At 43.6% G+C, this 25,180-nt stretch overlaps 1 protein-coding gene across 2 annotated transcripts in view; it reads left to right on the top strand.

The window, feature by feature from the left end:
- LOC121282175 (laminin subunit beta-3-like) overlaps positions 1 to 24,257 on the top strand; it is a 49,079-nt gene extending 24,822 nt beyond the window's left edge. For both annotated transcript variants that reach the window (XM_041195724.1, XM_041195725.1), the window contains 12 exons: positions 1,936 to 2,132; positions 2,948 to 3,056; positions 7,323 to 7,692; positions 9,310 to 9,479; positions 11,961 to 12,169; positions 13,136 to 13,324; positions 13,671 to 13,815; positions 14,734 to 14,941; positions 16,038 to 16,179; positions 18,135 to 18,311; positions 20,590 to 20,740; positions 23,808 to 24,257. In XM_041195724.1, coding sequence (XP_041051658.1) covers positions 1,936 to 2,132; positions 2,948 to 3,056; positions 7,323 to 7,692; positions 9,310 to 9,479; positions 11,961 to 12,169; positions 13,136 to 13,324; positions 13,671 to 13,815; positions 14,734 to 14,941; positions 16,038 to 16,179; positions 18,135 to 18,311; positions 20,590 to 20,740; positions 23,808 to 23,947 — 2,207 coding nt within the window. In that variant the 3' untranslated portion in view covers positions 23,948 to 24,257. The remainder of the gene's footprint in view (positions 1 to 1,935; positions 2,133 to 2,947; positions 3,057 to 7,322; positions 7,693 to 9,309; positions 9,480 to 11,960; positions 12,170 to 13,135; positions 13,325 to 13,670; positions 13,816 to 14,733; positions 14,942 to 16,037; positions 16,180 to 18,134; positions 18,312 to 20,589; positions 20,741 to 23,807) is intronic.
- Positions 24,258 to 25,180: the final 923 nt, after the last annotated feature.

Here is a 25,180-nt window from a genome sequence, read left to right on the forward strand (position 1 = left end):
TAGTTAAGAGATAGGGAAGAACAATCCAGCGCAATAAGTCGATATATACAAAACTACAAGCGTGTCAAACTTTCCATTAACTGCAATTTTCACAATACCTTCAAACCTATACATTATCATAGCATTTAAACTGGGCAGCAGGGAGCATGGCGTCAAATCCAGCGCTAACTGACATTAAGTTAGGAGTCACACTTACATGAACCACTGAGTGGGAAGTCCATTTTTGGTGTAAATTTTAGAAATTTCCTGTCGCTCCAGTCAAAGCCGAGACTTTCCAGCTCAAATGCAATCACTGCAGTAAAGGTAATTGGCAATTCCAGAGATCACAAGAATGGCAGGTATGAAAAGTACAAATGTAAAGCTTGTACAGTAAAAAGAACTGACATTTATATAGCACCTTTCACAAACTTTAGTAATTGCAAAACACTTTACAACCAAGAAAATACTTTTGAAATCACAGAATCTCACAGTGCAGAAGAGGCCCTTCGGCCCATCGAGTCTGCACCGACAGGTGAGAAACACCTGACCTACCTACCTAATCCCACTTACCAACACTTGGCCCATAGCCTTCAATGTTATGATGTACCAAGTGCTCATCCAGGTACTTTTTAAAGGATGTGAGGCAACCCGCCTCCACCACCCTCCCAGGCAACGCATTCCAGACCATCACCACCCTCTGGGTAAAAAAGATTTTCCTCACATCCCCCCTAAACCTCCTGCCCCTCACCTTGAACTTGTGTCCCCTCTTGACTGACCCTTCAACTAAGGGGAACAGCTGCTCCCTATCCACCCTGTCCATGCCCCTCATAATGTAGCCACAGTTGAAATGTGCAAAACATAGTCGTCAATCTACTGTCCCAGAAACTGCAATGTAAAAATGATCAGATAATATGTTTCAGTGATGTTGATTGAGGGATTAAATATTTGCCAAAAAATTGTGGAGATCTCCCCTTCCCTTCTTCATGGTTCTGCCATGGGATCTTGTATGCCCACCTGAGAGGACAGATGGGGAATAAAAGCAAAAAATGCTGGAAATACTCAGCAGGTCAGGCAGCGTAAGTGGAGAGAGAAAAAGAGTTAACATTTCAGGTGTGTGACCTCTCATCAGAACTTGAGGCCTGGCTTTTAAGATCTAACCTGATGAGGGCAGTAGGTTCATGGGAACACCACCAGCTGCACATTCCCCTCCAAGCCACACACCATCCTGACTTGGAAATATATCACCGTTCCTTCACTGTCGCTGGGTTAAATTCCTGGAACTCGCTCCCCAACAGCACTGTGGGTGTACCTTCACCACAGGGACTGCAGCAGTTCAAGAAGGCAGCTCACCACCACCTCCTCAAGGGCAATTAAGAATGGGCAGTAAATGCTGGCCTAGCTAATGATGCCCATATCCGTGAATGAATACATTTTTAAAAATCTGACATTACAGTTCTCTCCCAGTAATGCACCAAAGTATCAGCCTCGATTATGTGCCATAGTTTCCAGGTCTTGGGAATTGAATTTACACTCTTCTAACATGAGGCAAAAGTGCTACTACTGAGCCATTGAACCCTGGCTGACACCTTATTAGAGAGAATATGCTGTTGTGTGTTTGGGGCACATGATTGAGGAAGAGCAAAGGGAATTTTACTTTATATCTGGGCAATTCTACTATAGGCCCAAAGGTGTTTGATGCAAACACTGAGCGACAACAGGCGAGAAGTGTTCCACACCACAACACTGACATCCCTAACTTGGTGTCAAAATTCAAAATGTAAAGTTCAAAATTTAATTGAGGCAGGCGGTGAAACTGCTATCAGACCCCATCCCTGCCTGATTTTCCTCCACCCATACGATGTTCCACACCCAAGCACAAATGAGGGTGAGCTGCCCATAGGTTGGGAAAGTAGAATACCCTAATTGAATACTGTAAGGATTTGCTTCATTTTTCAGAATGTACATGCAATGGGCTGGGGTCCCAGCCTGATGGTAGCTGCAATCCCACCACCGGCCAGTGTAATTGTCTACCAAACGTGATAGGTTCAAACTGTGACAGGTGTGCTGAGGGCTACTGGAACTTGAGAAGAGGGATTGGCTGCGAGCCATGTAGCTGTGATTCCAGAAACTCTTACAACCAGCGCTGTGATCAGGTACGGCATAACTCACCACTAAAAATGCTGCTAACCATTCCAACTAAAGAAGCACTTAAATTGTGTGGCATTCTGTCTCAGCGGGGGTTTTTTATTATTCATCCATGTGGTGTGGGTGTCGCTGCAAGGCCAGCATTTACTGAGTGTGGATTTGCACAAAAATAAAAATAAGCCATTAGAGGTGATTTTCTGAAGTTTTCTCTTTGCAAGGGCTTGCAGACTTTGCTGGTGCTATACTTTCAGGCAGGGGAAAGCGAGGCATAACCTTAAATCCAACATTTCATAATGTATTTCATATTGAAGTATTGTAGGTGTAAAGCTATGAAGTGTAATTTTACACCAGTATATTGCCTTAAAACATGTTTAGATTTATGATTCACTAGCTGGGTGATTCATACTCTGGTATAATTTATACTCAGTTTTTACAGCATGTGTAATATGCAATATAGTTTGCAAGTGTGACTCAATTCGGCATCAACAACAACTGGCATTTACATAGCACCTTTAACATAGTAAAACATCCTAGAAGCTTCACAGGAACCTTACCTAGCAAAATTAGTGCTTGTGCACCAAAAATGTGGGTTAGGATTAATAGTTTTGTTCTTGGGATTGAGAGCAGTGTTTTTACCTTGGGTAATCTGCTATAACATCTTGCTGATATGTTCAGTTACTGGATGGTTCTGAAATCCTGCACACTATGCTAACAGTGTGCCTTTAGGACAGCCCACAACCCCAATAAGATACATGTTTCGGGGGTTCTTCATCCAGGCACGGTGTAACAGAGTACTGATATGTTACTATATTGTTCTGTCCAGGTCACAGGCCAGTGTCCTTGCAGGGCAACAAACAGTGGAAGAACATGCAGCACAACAAATTTACAAGAATGTCCAGACAACTACTACAGTTTGGGTACAGAATGCGTACGTAAGTATCCCAAGCTTTTAATTATTTTGTGTTTACTTAAAACAAATGTATTTTCACTGATTGAAACATCTTAGGATATTTCTGTCTAACTGCCCTGTTCTGTCAGATCCTACTGAGTTCCTGTAGATTCCTGAAACAGGTGCTGCTAATTTTATCTAACACAATGTAACAGGAAAAATTGTTACGGAGCCTCATTGGTGAGTAGTGGAGTGTTACATATGAATTGAACCAAGTATCTCGGCATATGATCTCCTTCCATTTCTTAACCTTTGACCTGCAGAGGGTATTCTAACATGACTGTATTAATGAAGCATAAGTGAGAAATGTCTTTTACAATGGAAATGAATAATATCAGTATGGAGAAGAGCATATTTTGAAGCTGTATCAGGTTTGATTAAGCTTACTTGTACCACATCACATTGTTCTGAATAAGCTGTTATCTCAAAATAAATCCTCACTGAATAACATCGTACAGCACATTATACATTTACTTAAGGCATAATGAATAAGAAATCCATTCTGTAATGTCAATCCTGAATAATCAGAGTTGCATTATAACATTTGGATACTATCCATCAAGGATAAGGGGTTAGCATGGGAAAGTGGTGCTGAGGTAAATGATCAGCCATGATCTAATTAAATGGCAGAGCAAACTCAATGGGCTGAATGGCCTACTCCTGCTCCTATGTTCTTATGTTCTTATAAATAAGTTCAGCTCTCTGCTTTTACTGGCATCATTTTTTTTATTCATTCATGTGATGTGGGCGTCGCTGGCTAAGCCAGCATTTATTGCCCTTCTCTAATTGCCCTTGAGAAGGTGGTGGTGAGCTGCCTTCTTGAACTGCTGCAGTCCGTGTGGTGTAGGTACACCCACAGTGCTGTTAGGGAGGGAGTTCCAGGATCTTGACCCAGCGACAGTGAAGGAATGGCGATATATTTCCAAGTCAGAATGGTGAGTGGCTTGGAGGGGAACTTGCAGGTGTTGGTGTTCCCATGTGTCTGCTGCCCTTGTCCTTCTAGATGATAGTGATCCTGGGTTTGGAAGGTGCTGTCTAAGGTGTTTTGGTGAGTTCCTGCAGTGCATCTTGTAGATGGCACACACTGCTGCTATTGTGCATCGGTGGTGGAGGGAGTGAATGTTTGTGGATGTGGTGCCGATCAAGTGGGCTGCTTTGTCCTGGATGGTGTCAAGCTTCTTGAGTGTTGTTGGGAGTTGCACTCATCCAGGCAAATGGAGAGTATTCCATCATACTCCCGACTTCTGCCTTGTATATGGTGGTCAGGCTTTAGGGAGTCAGGAAGTGTGTTATTCGCTGCAGGATTCCTAACCTCTGATCTGCTCTTGTAGTCACAGTATTTATATGGCTAGTCCAGTTCAGTTTCTGGCCAATGATAATCCCCAGGATGTTGATAAAAACATCATTCAGCGATGGTAATGCCATTGAATGTCAAGGGATGATGGTTAGATTCTCTGTTGTTGGAGTGGCCATTGCCTGGCACTTGTGTTGCACAAATGTTACTTCCCAGTTGCCGCTTGACATCCCAAGCCTGGATATTGTCTAAGTCTTGCTGCATTTGAACATGTACTGCTTCAGTATCTGAGGAGTTGCGAATGGTGCGGAACGTGGTGTAATCATCAGCGAACCTTCCCACTTCTGACCTTATGATGGAAGGAAGGTGATGAAGCCGCTGAAGATGGCAAGGCTTAGGACACTACCCTGAGGAACTCCTGCGGTGATGTCCTGGAACTGAGATGATTGACTTCCAACAACCACAGCCATCTTCCTTTGTGCTGGAGTCTTACTCCAACCATTGGAGAGTTTCCTCCTGATTCCCATTGACTCCAGTTTTGCTAGGGCTCCTTAATGCCATGCTCAGTCAAATTCTGCCTTGATGTTAAGTGCAGTCACTCTCACCTCACCCCTGGTGTTCAGCTCTTTTGTCCATGTTTGAACCAAGGCTGTGATGAGGTCAGGAGCTGAGTGGCCCTGGCTGAACCCAAACTGGGCATCATTGAGCACGTTATTGCCAAGCAAGTGCCACTTGATAGCACTGTTGATGATCCCTTCCATTACTTTACTGATGATCAAGAGTAGGATGATGGGGCGGTAATTGGCCAGGTTGGATTTATCCTGCTTTTTGTGTACAGGACATACCTGGGCAATTTTGCACATAGCTAGGTAGATGCCCGTGTTGTAGCTGTACTGGAACAGCTTGGCTAGGGGAGTGGCAAGCTCTGGAGCACAAGTCTTCAGTACTATTGCCAGAATATTGTCAGAGCCCATAGCTTTGCAGAATCCAGTGCCTTCAGCCATTTCTTGATATCACATGGAGTGAATTGAATTGGCTGAAGACTGGCATCTGTGATGCTGGGGACCTCCAGAGGAGGCTGAGATGGATCATCCACTTGGCACTTCTGGCTTGCTGAAGATTGTTACGAATGCTTCAGCCTTATCCTTTGCACTGCTGTGCTGGGCTCCACCATCATTGAAGATGGGGATATTTGTGGAGACTCCTCCTCTAGTGAGTTGTTTAATTGTCCACCACCATTCACGACTGGATGTGGCAGGACTGCATAGCTTAGTTCTGATCCGTTGGTTGTGGGATCGCTTAACTCTGCCTATCACTTGCTGCTTATGCTGTCTGGCACACAAGTAGTCCTGTGTTATAGCTTCACCAGGTTGACACCTCATTTTTAGGTATGCCTGGTGCTGCTCCTGTTATGCCCTCCTGCACTCTTCATTGATCCAGTGTTGATCCCCTGGCTTGGTGGTAATGCTAGAGTGGGGGATATGCCAGGCCATGAGGCTACAGATTGTGTTCAAGTACAATTCTGCTGCTGCTGATGGCCCACAGTGCCTCATGGATGCCAAGTTTTGAGTTGCTTGATCTGTTTGAAATCTATCCCATTTAGCATTGTGGTGGTGCTCCATGACATGTTGGAGGGTATCCTCAATGTGAAGGGTGGACTTCATTTCCACAATGGCTGTGCAGTGGTCACTCCTACTGATATTGTCATGGACAGATGCACCTGCAGCAGGCAGGTTGGTGAGGATGAGGTCAAGTATGTTTTTCCCTCACCACCGCAGACCTAGTCTAGCAGCTGTGTCCTTTAGGACTTGGCCAGCTCGGTCAGTAGTGGTGCTGCTGAGCCACTCATGGTGATGGACATTGAAGTCCCCCACCCAGAGTACATTCTGGGCCCTTGCCACCTGCAGTGCTTCCTCCAAGTGATGTTCAACATAGAGGAGTACTGATTCATCAGCTGAGGGTGGGTGGTGCGTGGTAATCAGCAGGAAGTTTCCTTGCCCATGCTCTGACCTGATGCCATGGGACCTGGAGTCAATGTTGAGGACTCCCAGGGCAACTCCCTCTTGACTGTATACCACTGTGCTGCCACCTCTGCTGGGTCTGACCTGCCGGTGGGATAGGACATATCCAGGGATGTTAATGGTGGTGTCTGGGACATTCTCTGCCCCTGGCTCTGTCTCTGATGTTTCTTTGAGGATGACTACATCAGGCTGTTACTTGATTAGTCTGTGAGACAGCTCTCCCAATTTTGGCACTAGCCCCCAGATGTTAGTAAGGAGGATTTTGCAGGATCAACAGGCTGCAATTGCTGTTGTTTCCGGTGCCTAGGTTGATGCCAGGTGGTCCATCCGGTTTCATTCCTTTTTTGAGTCTTTATAGTGGTTTAGCAGTTTGATATAACTGAGTAGCTTGCTAGGCCATTTCAGAGTCAACCACATTGCTGTGGGTCTGGAATCACATGTAGACCAGACCAGGTAAGGACAGCAGATTTCCTTCCCTAAAGGGCATTAGTGAACCTGATGGGTTTTTACAACAATCAACAATGGTTTCATGGCCATCATTAACTTTTAATTCCCGATTTTTATTGAATTCAAATTCCACCATCTGCCATGGTGGGACTCAAACCTGGATCCCCAGAGTCTCTACCCTGGGTCTCTAGATTACTGCTTCAACAATAATACCACTACGCCATGGTGTAGACCCAGAATAGCAGTTATGTCCTTTAGGACTCGGCCAGCTCGGTTGATGCCAGGTGGTCCGTCCGGTTTTCATTCCTTTTTTGAGCCTTTGTAGTGGTTTAGCCGTTCGATATAACCATTGACATGGAAACTAAATTGGAGTTTGCTCCCAGTGTTCTGGTCTTGATCATGTCACAATTGTGTATTAGCACTGATGGTGCGTGACATCATTTGAATGCCCTGAATCAATCCTCTTTGAAACTTGTTCTCTTGATAGGATGTGATTGTGACCGAAGTGGCACCGAGACCAGCGGATGTGACAAGAGTTCAGGACAATGCCTGTGTAGCGCAGGTTTTACAGGGAGGCGCTGTAATGAGTGCAAGTGGGCCCGTGGTTACTGCTCTGACTTTCCAAACTGCAAACAGTGCCATCCATGTTTCCACATCGTGGATAATCAACTCAGCACATTAAATATTCGACACAAGGCCCTGGTAAACATAAAGCTGCCAACTCATGTGGGAAATGATTATGATTCAGAGACACGTGCCTTAGACAATAAACTGCAACAAGTTCGGGAAATAATTAGCATTCCAGCCGTGACAGAAAGCACAATCACAGACGTGAACAACAACCACAACCGGCTCAGGTAGGATGGATGAAATAATCAATCAAATGTTAATTTACTTGTCACCGTGCACTTTTGCATATTTACTCATTTTTTCCAATACAAGATTTTTGTTTTCACCTTATTACCCTATTCTATGGGGGCACTTTAGTGCGCACAATCCTCCACCCGACAGAGGCTGGTCATTCATTCTCATTTGTTTGTCAATGCCTGAGGCAGCAGGCCATGAGCTCATGCATCACTCCTAAGACTCGAGCACATAGTCTAGGCTGAAGCATTGCTCCAGTGCTGAAGGAGTGCTGCACTGTCAGAGCTGCTGTTTTTCAGAGGTGACATTAAATCAAGGTCCTGCCTGCCCTCTCAGGTGGATGTAAAAGATTTCCATACTGCTGTTTGATGAAGAGCAAAGGTTTTCCTATATTACATTTCAAAAGTGCTTCATTAACTGTGAAACACTGGGGTTACAAAAGGTGCTATATAAATGTATATAATGTGATATTGATATCACATTAATGCACAGTATAAATAAATGAAAAGACTTAGGAGTGGGAAGATACACAAAAATAATAAACTTACTCTGGAGTTACCTATCCCCAGTGTCACATTGTAAACTATTTCCACTGTAGAAATATACGTATAGTCGATTGGTAGCACAAAACTTGAGTATCGCTGAAGAAAGAGACAATGCTGGTCCTGAAGAGCAAAAGCTTCTTTTTTCAGCAATACACAAGAAATTTAGTTATTTACTAACTATATGCACACTGACATTTGAAGTTGTTCTTAAGATTGCACAGGTGTGCAGTTCCACTTTCGGATGGTGACATTGTTTAAGTGCAGCTGAAAGGTAGCAAAGCCCTTACATACAGAATTTTTTACAGGGTGTGATAGGGTGGATGTAGATCAGATATGTCCCCTGGCTGATGAGTCTAAAACCAGGGGACACAATCTCAGGCCATTTAAGGCTGAAAGGAGGAATTTCTCCATGCAAAATTGGTGAATCTTTGGAATTCTCCACCCCAAAGGGCTGTGGAAGATCAGTCACTGAGCATGTTCAAAACAGAAATTGATAGATTCACAAGCAGGATGAGGTTTCCTAAAGCTTTTATTAATCAAATAAATAATTTTTCCAAAATATCAAAACATTTTCCATCTCATGTAACACAGTCACACATGAGGGGACATGTTTAATTAAATTTTTATCCATTTATTTAATAACTTCAAAAGCCCTTCAATCTCCCTGAAGCAGCTGGCCCCAACTCTTCCTCTTCCTGCACAGGTAGCGCTGAGCGCTTTGGCTCACGTCTTACGCTGGGTGGGCCTTAATTGGCCCGCCCGCCTAAAATGGCGGTGCAGAGCGATCGCGGGCTACAGTCGGCTCCGCGACTGCTCCAGCCGAGCCCGCATGCCGTCTGAAAGATCCTGCCCCGTAAAGTTATCAGTCTGATCGAAGTCAAGAAGTTCAGTCTCTGACTGTTGCTGTATCAGAAGTGCGATTGGAGCAAAAATACAAAAGTGAGAATTTCATAACAATGCTTGTAGGGGTTCTGTAGAATCTGCCTTTCACCACTCCGTGCATGTTGGTGTTGCACTAAAGTCAGGACTTTATTCCCCAACCTGTTTGTTTATATTTGGACACAGGGCAGAGGCTGAGAAGATCAACTCTGATACCAATGTTGTGGATCAAAATTATCGCCTGAGCAACGAAATGGATGTCTTGGATAGTAACATAAAAAACATCAACGGTCAACTACAGAGCACAAAGGAAAAAATTGACCTTTTCATCAGTGAAGGCTCACAAGGCACACAAGGTATTACACCCTGGAACCCACACTGGTTTTCTGTTTCAGTAAATGATCAGATTTTCAATTTGAGTGCAGATAGCTTTAAACTAAAATATAATTTTAATGATGTTGTAACTTCAATTGTTAAGACCACGGTGAAGGACAGACCAGGAAGGTAGGAGATAACAAGTTAGAGCAATCGAAGGGAGTGGAGGACTTGAGGCGCCAATGTCACACAGGCAGTTCTCAAAGGATCTCGAGAGGGTAAAAGGCCAGGGGGAGGGGTCCAGGTGAAGGCAGAATATTGGAGCCAAGTAAAAGGGTCCATTGTGTCTGGTCAAAGAAGCGGGTGTGGAGGCAAAGAGGATGGAAGAAGAGCTCATACTCACTTCAAAATTTATTGAGGTGGAGGTGTTAGGGGATGAAGTTAAGGCCTTTGCTGAGAATGGTTTATTCAGGGTCAGAAATGGGAATGTCAGAGGCTATAAAGAATATAAGGCAAGGGGTGATATTAGAAGAAGGGATGGGGCTACAGGGACAAGGAAGGTTCTAGGTTAATCCGGGTTTGTGCTGAGTTAGCTAATCTCAGTCAACTATTGCTGGCTAAGAAGATAAAAATAAGCCAGCCAGGTTTTCTGCTGCAGGACACATACTGTTTCCTTGGGCTTGGGAGTGGGGTCCACACCCTTGGACTGGAATAGCCAATAAACTTTCATCGTCAAAACTCACCTTAACAACCAGCCACATGGTAATTATCAGAGGATAACTGGCACCTGTGAAACCATACTGAAGCCTGAAGTTACAGTTTTGGCAAACAGGGGAGATGGTTACCGATATTGGCTGGGATTTTCGTGTGGCTTCAGTTGTGTTTAGTGGCGTGAGTGGACAATATGGCGAGAAGGCCAAAAATCGGTTTCACAACATCGTGAAACCGGTTTGTGATCATCCGCTCAGCCAGTTGATGGTGGGCTGCGTTCCCCACTGTCGGACGTCAGGAACCTCATTGTAATACATCAGCATATCATTATAAGGCCAGCCCGCTAGACTCTGCCCACTGGATCGTCCACCCATGTCGGTGGGAAAACACGCCGACGTGTTTGACAACAGCATGTATAAGGCGTGCACCTGGCGGCTGCACTTCGCTCGAGACTTCAAGGTTTGTTTTCCTCCCTTGCTTCGGACAGCACTCACAGTCATCAGCACCAGGCTTCACAGACAGAACCACATCACTTGTAGGGGCCTCACAGACAGATCTCTACCTACCAGATCAGCCATATGTGGGTGGCTTTTCAATGGCTGCAGGGCAAGTTCTTGCTTGGGGAAGGGGGAGAAGTGGCCTCAGGCAAAGGAAGAGACTGCAGGATGAGAGCTGTACTGGGGAAGGAGGGTAACCCAGGGTGTGTGTGGGGGTACATGTCGATCTGTGCAAGTGGTCTCAAGATGGTGAGGTCTGAGGAGGCAGCCTCCAGAGGAGATGAGGCCAGATGGAGATGTGAGGGTACGTGTGTGAGAATGGTGGTGATGTGCCCTGAGCTGGCAGTGAGTGAGATGCCAGTGAATGTGTGATGGGCTTGAGTGTGTGAGTTTAGAGTGATGAAATGGTTGCCGTACCCTGGCTGCATGGATGAGATCATTCATCCTCTATCTGCATTGGATGGCTGACCTCTTCAGTGCAGCATTGGCACCGATCACCACTGCCACCGCCTCCAAGGCCAGAGTGGTAATGGAGCTGCTCCTCCTGCAGCCAGAATGGAGATAGAGGACATCACAATGGGCCTCCACGGCACCCAAATGCCGCTCGAGGGCTGCAGTCTTCTTGCCTTTCGGGGCCATATCTTCTTTGCTGCAGTCCTGGGTTGGAAGCACTGAGCATGGCTGTACTTTAAATGTGGTGCCTGGTGTGATGAAGCGGCAAGGTGAGGGCGTGGCAGGTGAATTGGAGCCCGCCCACCATGGAAACGGCATGTATCCCGGGAATGCATAATTAATGCGGCGGGTTTAGGATGGTATGGCGTGAATTACGGCCAGCAGGTAAAACGTTATTTTTCCCGCCCGCTACCACACTTAGTGTAAACCTGGGATGGTTCCGCCCATCGTGTCTTGTGGGGCTGGATATTCCTGCGTTAGTGTAACATGCCAACTGGGTCAGAGTAGGTTTTCAGCCTGATAGGAGCTTTCAGTCTCAGCTAGAGCAACAGGAGGAGGCTTTCACTCGTGAGGTGAGGGAAAATTAGATAAAAAGTCTTCCCACTGATCTCTTTGCATCCCAGCTCTTAGATTAGGTTGAACAATATTGGTAGACACCTGGGAATTTGGTACTTGCCCAACCTCCCTGCAGAGTGGTATGGATAAGAAGCCCAAGATTGCCATCGAAAGCAACTTACAAAATGAGAAAAATTGGTTAATAATTGAACAAAATCTGAACGTGTTCACTTTTCTTCTGAATACTAATGCTTTAATAGACAAAGCATTCAGATCAGGGTTACTGATGATTTATGTTTCCTCCAGGTACTTTCAACAACATACTTTCATCATATCAACTGTCTGGAAAAGCAAAAGACAGGATTGTTGCTGTGGAACCCATCATTCTTAAATCTAGAGAATCTCGGTTAACTGCAAATCAGCTTATTAAACATGTAAACACAGAAAACAGGAATAAACTGGAGAAGCTGAAAGATGGTCTGAAGTCTCCCAATGTAAATCCTCTCATCAACAAAGTAAGGGGCTGTTTAAATAGTACAGCATGTGAAATAGCACAAAAAGACAATTGATGGTGGGCAGAATTTACAACAATGGCAATAGTGAGTTTCTAGTGGGCTGTTCTGCTGTTTTCATTTGAACACTGACACTGACAATCTTTCCGAAATGCAAGTGTGTAGGTGAATGAACACAACTATATTAGCCTAGGAAAAAGTTGACCAATTATAGACATGCCATAGACAAGGCACAGGTTTCTGTTTTTCAGCTGAGTTAAGGGGTCCTTGAAACATTTACATTTCAACTCTTGTAGCCGACAAAACACAATTTGTGTTTAAGTATATTTTTCCTGTTACATAGTGCACTTCATTTTTCACCTCTGCTAAATGGTAACATCATAGAAGCACTTGTCCTTGTGCCTTACTGTCTTCATCCTTGATTACATTTTGGCTGCTTTGCAATTTAGTGACCTGTTCCTCTCAAGAGCTCCAATTTTCAACAGCACAGTGATGCATTGCACAATTATTTTATATTTCTAGAATTTCAAAGTGAGTCCAGATGATCTCCTGAGTTTCACCTACCTGAAGGAGCAGTCCTTAGTTCAGCTGTACTGTAAACGTGACTTTGTTATTTGTCCTCAGAAATGTTTATGTAACCTTAACCAGTGCCATTACTGAAATACAATGTTATTCTGTAATTGGTGGCATGAGTTTGGTCCCTGTGTAATATTAAACTGGAGCATTAGCACTTTGCCGAACTTTAACTCTAGGCACTGAACCTCATGGAAGTTCACACTTAGGTTCTGTATAATTTCTAACAGCGGAAGTGTGCAGCTAGACTGTACTCATGCACCCAGGAGCTGTGAACATCTGGTCGACTTTCCTTTTAGGACTTTGCAAAGCCTGCTTTAAATTTTGTTAACATGGATTATTTTTGTTGAAGATATGTCACTATTTTCAACTAACGCTATTATGACCTTTCTCCAGGTCTGTGGTGGCTCTAGGGAGGAACCGTGCACAGCAGAAAGGTGCCCAGGCGATCTTTGTCCTGAAACCTGCGAAGGTATCAACTGCCAGGGGACACTTCGTCTGGCTAAGAAAGCAATTGAAGATGCAGAGAGAGGGAGTATTTCCATACCAGATGTCTCCAACAGAATCACGCAACTCGCCAAAAGGGTGAGAACATTTTCTAAAATGTTCAGAAATACTAATAACATGTGAAACAACACAGGAATCCTTAACCCTTCTTATATGTAGGTTTAAATATTGTCATAATTTTTCCCTGTTTGTGGTAGAATTGGAATATTGACAACTTCACTTTCAATGATTGAACCTTGGCAACAACTATAAATATTTGAATATTCCCATTATTATTATTTTTGAAATTCCCATTATTATTTATTAATAATATTCTTATTATTATTTGACTATTTTTAATGGGGAATGTTTTAACATTGATACCAAAATGTGAAAACCTCAGTAGTGAAGAATGTGCTGTAATTGAACCTGTGCTTATTTCCAGCTTGAAAGTACAGATCAAAAGGCACAACAAATGAGAAGCAACACCTTACGTTTGACACAACAAGTTGTCTCAGCCAAAGATCAGATGCAAAAAAACATTGCAGACATCAAGACCCTCATTGCTACAATCAAAGATTTCCTGACATGTATGTGATCAATTGACCAAAGTTTTGATTTGATCTATTTTAGTTGATCTCCACTGTGCCGCAAGTTAAAAAAAAGAGCAGATTTCTGTCTAAAGCTAACATACAGTATGCGTGCAGTACTCATCTGCAAACTTATCCATTGTACTCTATACCTTTCCCTATTTCCATAACTGATTGTACTGTCACAAAACAAGAAGTGAATTATACTATTGGAAAGATCTGTCTTTCACAAACACTGGAATTAGCCTAACGGAGCTACAATGTATTAGTAAGCCTTCGGGTTTTGTGAAAGCTGCAATACAGTAAGAATAAATAAACTGCATTTTCATTGCATGCTGTAACTGAATTACATAGTTGTTACACTGATGTGAGCATATCACTTCGAAAACTGAAGAACAGCAATGCTGCTCTTTCCTACTCATAAGTGTTACAAATTTCCCTTTTCATCCCATCCAGGTTACACCCGAGCCAATAGAAACATGGGAATTCACATAAAATAAAATTATTTTTGATGATATTAGTGGATGAACACTTACTGAATTCCTCTGTTCTCTATTTTGACGCAGGAATTAATCTTTAAATCGGTTAACTCCTCCACTAATACAGTGGACAAAGAAATACAAAGGTTATACAAATGAATTAAGGTCATCAACAGCCATTTTGAGGCTCTGATGCGGCCAACGATGTTTGTAGAGCTTATTTACATAAAATGTACTTCAGATTTACTTTATTCAGCATGGTGTGAGACCGTAAAAGAACTCAGGATAAAAGATAGTTAAGGGGAAACAAAAATTGTTTCTTTGACCATACCCAAAGGGCGGGCGATTCCAAATCATGAAGTTTTAATGATGTTTACAGGTTGGATTGATACTTTCCAGGTGCTTTAATAATATGTTACGTATTACTTAATTTTTACAGCAACCCAGGCAGACCCAGATGAAATTCAGAGAATTAGTGAGCTTGTTCTCTCACTCAAACTTCCCACTGATACTATTACAATCAGAGATAAGATCACCAGTTTACGCAACATTGCAGCCAGAATTCCTGACGTAAGCGAAATATTAGCAAACACACAGGATGATGTTGCCAAAGCTAAGGTGCTTCTTGAAGATGCAAACAATGCCAGGTACGAAGTGAATCTCATTATAGATATCATCAGGCTTGGGAGAGAGAGGCAATCCACTCATGCTTCACCACTGTAATCTAGAACCAATTGATACATTCCTGCATGGAGGTCATTTTAAATGTTGCAATTTTTTTGGAGCAGTATTTATGGGCAGAATCTTCTGGCTGGCGTGTGGATGGCGGAGCTTGCACGCCAGCACTTAAAATATCGCGCGCTGACATCACGCAAGTGTCCCGACGTCAGCGCGCGGCATCACAATATTTCGGTCGGCAGGCGCGCTATGCAGCGGGACGCACGCCCGCCATTAATTAAAGGCCCTTAACCTGCCAATCATCGACAATTTTGAGGGGCCCGTGCGAACTTTGGCTCGGCGCACGGGCCCAACAGGCAGACGGGTAGGTGTTTATTTTACAAACCTCATCCAGTAGCGGGATGAGGTTTGATAGCGATTTAAAAAGCATTTAGTAAAGTTTTTGTTTATTCCATTAACATGTCCCATCTCGTGTGACATTTTCACATGAGGGGGGGCATATTAATGAATTTTTTATTGTTCTGTTTTTTATATTTGCCAGCCTTTCCGCGATCTACCTGAGGCAGCACTTAGTCTCAGGGAGGTGTGCGCTGTTTTGTGCGCATGCATGAAAGAGCGCACTCTGGCAATTGGGGAATCCCTCCCCCCACACACAGGAAGCGCATAGCGTTTCCCGTTGGGCGGCCCGCTGGGTGGGCCTTAATTGGCCCGCCCATTTAAAATGGTGGCAGGGCCTGTTTCGGTGGTCGCGATCGGCTGCCCGCCTACTGCCGAGCTGGTGGGGCCCGCTCGCCCATCAAGGGCAAAATTCTGCCCTATGACAATATATATTCATTTACCAATAATCTTCAAAATTGTACTGCATCTTGATGCATTGTCCTTGCTAGCAAGTCACCTAAAATAAGGTAGGATATGATTGCAAAAGGACGCGTAAAGTTAAGCTTCAATCCTGAAAGGGATCTATACATTTTCTAAGAGTTTCTTTATCTAGTAGTCATTGTCCTTGATAGATGATTGAAGGTACATTCAAATTAAGATGCTTCTTCCTTTGCTGTTGTGATCTAGGGACAGAGCTAGCAGAGTGAAGGATAACATCGACGAAGTGCAGGGTGCTCTGACCGATGCCAATGAGGCTCTGAGGAATGTGAATGACATGATTGAAGATGCCACCGAGGCTATTGACACCATCCAGGAAAAAACCACAAAGGTAAATGAAACATATTATAATTTCGAACCTCTTTCAACCATAATGAAAATAACAGTAATATTTCTACACTATGTCCCCCGCAAAACAGAAGTAATTTACTTTTTCAGTGCTTCCTTTTCCTTCCTTCATTCTTTCCTCACCATGACACAGGTTCTTCCTTTCCAGAGAACACCAGTTGTCTGAATTTCAAATGTCACCACATTTTTCCTCAATATTGCTCCATGGCCAGTCAACACAAGCCAAAATTAAACTGAGCTGACTTTTTCCTTCCTTCTACTTCAGTGACGGAGGGACCTTGTTTTTGCCTGTTCCCACTGCAGCTAAGTGAATTGTAGCAGATATATTCTGATCACAAACCAAGTGCTCTACCATTTACATTACTGGCCAACTACATATGAGAACATATTCTTGTACCTTTATTTTATTGACATCTATTTGTGATGGAAAACACATCGGCCCAGATTTCCTGGTCTAATTACGGTCGTACCCTGGAGGTATCCTGGAAGATGTGCTGAGGGACCCCTTGGAAGTCCCTATGCACTGACTACACAGGAAATGCCGGGGAAGTTTCAACTTCCGTTGGGCAATTACCCTGTGTCAGGAATCCTTCGAAACTGATTTAAAGTCAGGGACTTCGGATGGTTCCAATTTATTTACCAGAATAATTACACAGGAAAAGTTAGAAGAATTAAAAGCAGTTACTCCTGGGTAGCTATGCCACTGACCTCCCTGACCCCCTTCTGGACCACCCGACTACCCTCCTGAACCCCAACTACACTCCAAATACCCCCAACCATTCTCCTGCCCCCCCGACTCCTTCCCCACCCCACCTACCTGCCCTACCGTCCCTCCCCCCCGTCTATCCTCCTGACCTCCCAAACACCTCCAACCCCCTGACTACCCACCAACTGCCCCTCCCACTGGACCACTCGACTATCTTCCTGACCCCCCTCCAACTACAACCTCCCCGACTACCCCCCCACACCCAGACTACCCTCCTGAACCCCCCAGCCTACCACCCAACTACCCTCCCAACTTACTGACTATCCCAGCCTCCCCCCACCCCGACTACCCTCCCAAGCCCCAGACTACCCCACCATACCACACCCCGACCCCCAACTAGACACCTCTGACTACACTCCCTTCTGACTACACCCCACCCCAACTACCCCCTCAACTACCTCCCTGCCTAACCCTTCCACCCCCTGATTAGCACCCCCCACCTCCCACCTCCCCCACTACACCTGCACCCTTTGACTACCCTCACCCCCCCCTCAACCACCAAGACACCCCCAACCCCTTCACCCACTTCCCTTACACACTTACCTTCTCTCCTAGCTTGTCAAAGTGGCTGATACATTTAAACTTACCAAATGTGGCAGCTAGTGCCATAAAAAGTATGTGTGGCTTGGCTTCCACTGACGCTCCTACACTACAAGGGAAGGACTCCAGGAGCACGTTTCTCAGGAGGCTCGTTTCGGAAGTCCGAAGCATGTGGAGCAGGGTAAGTAAATAGGAGCAGAGTGGCAATTGCACAAATTCCAGAAGTGAAGTAGTGATCGCCTCTCCATGGAAGATTCGGCCCATCATTACTTAAAAGCAAAGCAACTCATGTAGCTCAGGTGAAATGGCAACATTTTCATTCATTTAGCTATGAACTGATGTTTGGAATATTTTGAAGCAAATTCTGAAAATGATACATCTAAGATTTGTTTTTAGTGTGTTACATTAAGGAATATGGGTCTGTTCTAAATTAGAGATAATCACTCACTTTTTCCCTCCATGGATAATTTGCAGATAAGCATTGCAATTTTAGTATGAGAAACGCATAGATTGATATTACATATAATTTGTATTCTGAATACAAAGGCCCAAAGAACAGTGTAATTGTGATTGTTTGTGTTTCCATTTTTAGGTTTGGAAAGTAACATGTTCATGTTATATCTATTTTTCAGATCGAGGACAAGCTCACTCACACAGAAACTAATCTGCAGGATATAACAGATCGTCTCAGGGACCTCACTGATAAAATCAACAACCTGCAGAAGCAGAATGATGCTAATTGGCAGAGGGCCACAACGTTAGAAACCAGAGCTCTTAATTCACGAAGCATTGGTGTCAAGGCTGAGCAGGTAGATAATCATAAAATTAAATAGAAAAGAAACATTTTCATGGGGTTTCAACATTGATTTTATTTCACATATTGTTAATAATGTATTTAATTCTACAATAAATAAGTTAATAGAAACTTCTTACTGCCCATCTATAATATTAACCTTGACCCAGGAGCACACAGTATTATCACTGATTACAAACTGGTAATTGCCTTTTTCAAACAGCCTCTCTTGTTGGTTTTAATTTCATATTTCAACAAGGTGGCTATATCCCAAATTATTCTTTGCATGAATGCCAGAAGATTTTATATTGCTTATTAGAATGAATTTTGTTTTCTGTCATCTGAACAAGTGCATTATGTGATGCTTGCAGTCCTTCTTGTGCCTGTCTTTGACATGATGTAGCTGAGGACCAGTTTTCTTTGTTAAAAAAACTTAACAATCTAGACTAAAATGATTGCACTGTCTTGAAGCCTAATACCAGGCTTCAAATGACACCAGGATAAGAATATAGGAAGTAAGAGCAGGAGTAGGCCATTTGTTCCTTTCCCACTCTATCTCTTGATTCCCTTAGTATCCAAAAATCTATTGATCTCTGTTTTGAATGTGCTCAACAACTGAGCATCCATAGCTCTCTCAGGTAGAGAATTCCAAAAATTCACAATGCTCTATGTGAAGAAATTTCTCCTCTTCTCAATCCTAAATGACTGACCTCTTATTCTGAGACTGTGACCACCCTAGATCTGGACTTCCCCAGCCAAGGGAAACTGGGGAAATCCTCTCATCATCTACCCTGTGAAACCCCTTTCATAATTTCATTGGCTTTATGAGAGAAAATCTCGTTCTTCTCAGCTGTAGGGAATATAGGCCTAGCTTGCCCAACTTCCTCTCAAAGTACAATTCCCTCATTCCAGGAAGCAGTCCAGTGAACTTTTGTTGCACTCACTATAAGGCAAATATAGCCTTCCTCAGGTAAGGAGACCAAAACTGAACAGAATTCTCCAGGGGCAGGATCTTCCCCCTGTCAGGGGGGTTGTGCGGGAGCGAGCAGGTTCTCAATCGACGCCCCCCAGTTGGGGGCGTGCAGCCATTTTATGTGGGTGGGCCAATTAAGGCCTGCCCAGCGTGATGTCCGTCAGGAAGCGCTATGCTGAACTGGGAGTGCGCTCTTTCATGCAAAAGAGCACACAGATCTCCTTAAGGCAAAGTGCTGCCTCAGGGAGATCGGCTCAGGTAAAAAAATTTCAATAAAGAAGGGTAAAAAAAATTACTGACATGTCCACTCATGTGCGTCTGTCATTTCAACATTTCTTTCATTTCAACATTTCATAAACATTTCAAATCCCTCAGGTCCATTAATTAGCTTAATTACTTTCTTAAAGACCTTAAGTGGCCATTGACAGTTCGTTGACACTTAAACCAACTTGGCTGCGCGGCCACCGAACTGAAAATCTAAATGACGCAGGGTGACATCGGGTCGCCCGCCTGATGTATCCCCGCGTCACTTCACCCATCGGTGAGCGGGCCCCGCCTCTGCTCGCCAACCGGAAAATGCAGGCCCAGGTGTGGTCTCACCAAAGCAGTAAGACTTCTTTACTCTTACAGTCCAATCTCTCATAAAGGCTAACATAACATTTGCTTTCCTAATTGCTCGCTGTACCTGCATGTTAACTTTCGGTAATGCATTTACAAGTACAGCCAAGAGCCTCTAAATATCAACATTTTCCAGTCTCTGGTCTTGTAAAAATATCCTGCCTTTCGATTTTTCCTACCAAAATGATTAACTTGGCATTTGTCCACATTATATTCCATCATTTTGCTCACTCACTTAACCAATTATATCCCTTTGCAGCCTCTTTCTGTCCTCTCCACAGCTTGCTTTCCCACCTAGCTCTGTATCATCAGCAAACGCGGACATATGATACTCAGTTGGGATTTATGAGGCAAGATTTTAACTCATTCAAAACTCTTCAATTGTGCAGAGTTAAATTCAGCCCTCCATGGACTCTACCAGAATATAATTTCAAATAATTTCATAGGCACACTTAATTTCTGAAATTATTCAAAAATCTAGTTATTACAATAATGATAAACTCCATGAAAACTACAAGGCTGAACATTACATTGCCTATCAGTTTTTGCTTCTTCAGTTCATCTTTTTAAAGCCTTTGAGAAACTGTGATATAGAGGGTAAAACAACAATTTGGATTGATTAGCCCCAGAATGAATTGTGTGTCTTCTATATGTTTCTAAAGATCAAGGGTGAGTGTCTTAAATTGAATTTTTTCTCGTTCAGGATCTGAAGCAACTTATTTCCTTGTATGAGAAACTACAAAATAAAGTTCCAGAATCACTTCCAAAAGACCTGATAGGTCGAGTAAATCGGGTTAGATTCGAGGCTGATTACTATTTTAAAGAGGTTCAACAGAGGATGCAGGAAATTGGAGGTAAGTTATCGGAAATAATTTACTATGAAGTCAAGTCTATTTTGTGAAAAGATCAGCTGATAAAGTTGTAGCTTAATGGACAAAGGTTTTTGTGTTGCTGAGCATTCAATTCTAGTTTAGAAGTAAATAGCTCATTGGGAATGTCAAAAATGGCACTGGAAGTCTACAAATGTTCCACACTCAAACATCATTATGAAAATTATTGTAATTGAATTCCATTTCTTGTGCTGACTCAATGGGCACAATTTAATGCCCAACAGCCCCCATCCCCGGATGCAAGTTTGGAGGTGGGCAGAGGTGCAGGGTGGGTCCTCTGCCACCTCCGCACCCCCACCTGACTAGGTCCAGGGTGGGAAGGCTCATGGACGGTCTTCCCTCCCGGATGCTAAATGAGGCCTTGAAGGGGGCAATGGGCCCCATGCCCCATCCTGCCACCACTGGCATTCAACCAGTGGCAGGCCGGGAACTTGCCATTTGAGGAAACCGACAAGCAAACCCTGTTGGCTTTGCTTGCAGCCTCCTGGAGTGGGGTACACGAGCACACTGTGCCCAATCGAGGGATCTAGCATTAGGAAGGGGATGCTGAGACCCACAACCCTGCCCCTTCCAACCCCTCTTCCCCCAGCCGGTGACCTCCTCCTCATGATCCACATCACACCTTCACTCACCTCTAGCCTAGATCTCCAGTGAGCCTTGGCCTTTCCCTGCATGCGTTACCATTAGGAGCCACTGCTCCCAGGGGCAATGAATGTCTGCTGGCCTCTGATTTGCCAGTAGCTCTTGGGGGTGGGATTTCCTCCCCATGGGTCCTGAATCTCAGGGAAGGCCCGACACTCGGCACTTAAGCATCTGACGGTCATGAATGTGATGCAGGACTCCCACCAGTTATCCGACCAGTGGGTGAGACCCCCGTTGCCAAGATTGAATTCAGCCCAATGGGTTAGAACTTTGGAATAAAAGAAAGAGGCAAAGCGCTTGAAATTTGGCAGTGATCAGTTAGGACTGATCCACACCCATTTTGCACTGCATTCAAGCTTCCAGTAGGAGTTGAGGTTAGATGGTGGTTAACGTCTCTGGACTAGTAACAGAGGCCCAGGCTGATGTTTTGGGGACATGGGTTCAAATCCCACCATGGTAGCTGGAGGAATATTAATTAATGGGTGGGATTTTCCACACCCACCCACCGCCGGGATCTTCCAGTCCCGCCGCAAGTCAATGGGTTTCTGGCTGGGGCACTGCTTCACCACGGCGGGTCCCACCCGCAATGGGGCTGGAAAATCCCAGCCAATAAGTCTGGAATATAAAGCGACCATGACAACTATAATTGATCATTGTAAAAACTCATCTGGTTCACTAATGTCCTTTAGGGAAGGAAATCTGTTCTCCTTACCTGGTCTGGTCTCCATGTGACTCCAGACCCACAGCAATATGGATCTTAACAGCCCTCTGTAATGGCCCAGCAAGCAATTGTTCAAGGGCAATTATGGATGGGCAACAAATGCTGGCCTAGCCAGCAACGTCCACATCCCGTTAAAAAAAAACTTTTTAAAAGGCTTGACAGCAGAAGCTGGAGCCTGAAATAGTCTGGAACCTCATTTAAATATGCATGTGGGATGAGACATCCTACACTCCTGGGCGCACAGGATGTCCAGTGCAAACCACGTGGTGGAAACTGGACAAAGAGGGTCAGCAGAAACTGAAGACAGCTAGCACGATAGGGTGGTAAAAAGGAAACTGTTATGTTTATTTTTGTCTTTTTTTCTGCTGGCACTGAGACTTTCCTGCCAACCATTCTAACAGTTTTGGCCCTTCACCATTCCTGGCATCAATGAGGTTTTCAGTGGGAATACCCTTGTCAGAAATTCTTTGGAAGAATTAGGGGACTGACAATCATCAGACTGCACAAGAGCTATTCCGCACCCAACTGCCAGCAGCTGTATACTCACATCTGCAGACAGGGATTAGCCTCCCTTATTTTAGCAGATGATCAGTACATGAGATGGTTCCTATTTATAAAGGATGCTAGGACAACAGGCATCATGCCATGACTTGAACATATGACTGTTTCATGGGCTTTAAGGTTGGTTGCTTCCTCAGAAGCACCAAAATCACAGCATTATCAGTATTCTATCAGTAGCAATGCATGAATGAGGCACAACAAGCTGGTCGGCTGTCAGCATAACCTGATTGGCTGCAACTTTTAAGACATTATCAATCAGACCTGCAGTCTCAGGCATACTTATTGGGCCGCAGCTGTGGGAACCATTTTCAAAGAATCTGGTCATCAGGCAACCAGACACAGTACCTTCCCAATCCTGTGCCAGGGATACCAAGAATTACTGTGCAGGTCTGCCCCCATCCTGTGACATAAATTGTTAGCTGTGGCTTCAAACTTTATCAAAAGCCTTTTGAAGTTTCGTCATTGTATTGTGGTTGGCCCCTTTGATTATCCCCTCTCTTTAAATGTCACTGATGCAGAATGGATATGTTAATGTACAGGACATATATACTAGTAAACCAAAGACATAGACTAATCCAGAAAATGTGATTTCCAATCACAACATGTTTCAGTATTTTTATTAATTCTGGAAAATAGAAACCCTGCCATCAATATAAGTGACCATGAAGCTGTCATGTTCACCAATGTCCTTTAGGGAAGGAAATCTGCTGTCCTTACTCAATTTGGCTGATATTTGACTTCAGTCTCACCTTAATGTGCGTGGCTCTTAACTGCCCTCTGGCAGGCAATAACTGTTAGCCTTACTAGTGACACCTGCATCCAAAAAATGAATAACAAATAGCTTAAGACTGATCAATAAAACTCATTAAGAAGCAGGCACCCTGAGACAGAGGACTTAATTGCTAATGGATATAACTATAAAATGTTTATTCAAAAATTCAAGAATTAACTGTGCAAAGCAGCCAACAGGTATGATGGTGCAAGGTATCACTTAAAGGGAATGTTTACTAAAATAGGAGTTTAATTTGCATATTTGCAGTTAATAATACCATATGATGAATTAAATTCAAAGTATAACCCTGACATTTTGAATCTGTTCTTACTTAGCAATTGAACGAAATTTTGCAGAAGGAAATAAGCAACTGGAGATGAAATTTGCTCAACTGGAAGATTATCAGAATAAAGTGATCAAGATCAAGGAATACATTGAATCTCGAGCACAATACTATGACCAATGCACACCATAACTATTCATGGGCATTGTGTGAGATTTAGATAAATTATTTCTTCTACAGTCATCTTTGTATTTGAATGTTAAAACTGCATTCAGATTGGACCTTTAAATATGTGATTCAGAAGGAGTGAGTGATTCAGTCCCACTTGGAAGCAACTTTGCCCTCATCAAATATGAATAAGAAATATCCTGATAAACATTTTTATTCTCATTTGCACATTTCCAATGAGTCCAATTTTTGTGAATATAAAAACTTAGGTTTACCAGACTACAAAAGAGCCTTTATTGAGTTATTGTATTTCAATAAATGATAATTTATCACATGGCTTCAGTTTTCAGTCTGGGACTCTTGGAATTATTTGCAACAATCACTAAAAATATGTGATAAAAACAAAAAAACTGCGGATGCTGGAAATCCAAAACAAAAAACTAAAAATATGTGACTTATTAAGCTTTATACCCCAGCACTGTTGGAGAACTGGGGCAGAATTCAACTGCCAGGGAACATTTGGTGGGGTTCTTCTGCACCCATTTGTTTGAATCAATTTCTAGAGACCTTCCAATTAGCAGCTGCACTATTCCCAAGGTAAGTGAGAGGTGGCTTAAATATGCATATTGGGGTCTTACACAGGTTGCAGAATCCTGATTGCAATTTTCATGGAAAAATGGAGGAGCAAGTTACCAGCTTTTCTGGGCATCAACAGGCAGAGCTGGTGATTTCTAAAGGACCATCGGAGATCTTGCTGAAAAGATAAGTTTATTAAAAAATACTTGTGGTGCCAAAAGGAGCAGGAGTGTTTCCCCAGGGCAGTCAAATATCCTCTGGCCCACTGTCGATTCATTCTCATCGAACCCCCAGCATCTGCTCCCTCACCCAACAGGTCTTCCCTAGTGACTGGCTGCCTGCTACAGCTGGCAGGATACCGACAAGCTGCAGTGAAGCTCTTATGTGGCAACTTAGCTCAATGTTTCAGGCCCGAATCTGAAAATATTTCAACCCTCCTGACCGCCACATTGGACAAATGGAAAATATCTGCCACTGGGTTCCATTTTGGGCATTCTGCCTTTAAAATGCCACTAATACATTAGGGGGGCTCAGAAGAATAAGGTTGATTTGTGTTCTTATGACTCTTAATGAAGTGGAACTCATAAACCTGAACTTTTTCTCACTGGGGAGAAGAAAATTGGAGGATGATATTACCTCGATCTTTAAAATCCTTAGAGGCATAAATGATATAGCCATAAG

The sequence above is a fragment of the Carcharodon carcharias genome, chromosome 9, assembly GCF_017639515.1.
Source record: "Carcharodon carcharias isolate sCarCar2 chromosome 9, sCarCar2.pri, whole genome shotgun sequence".
Classification (NCBI taxonomy): Eukaryota; Metazoa; Chordata; class Chondrichthyes; order Lamniformes; family Lamnidae; genus Carcharodon; species Carcharodon carcharias.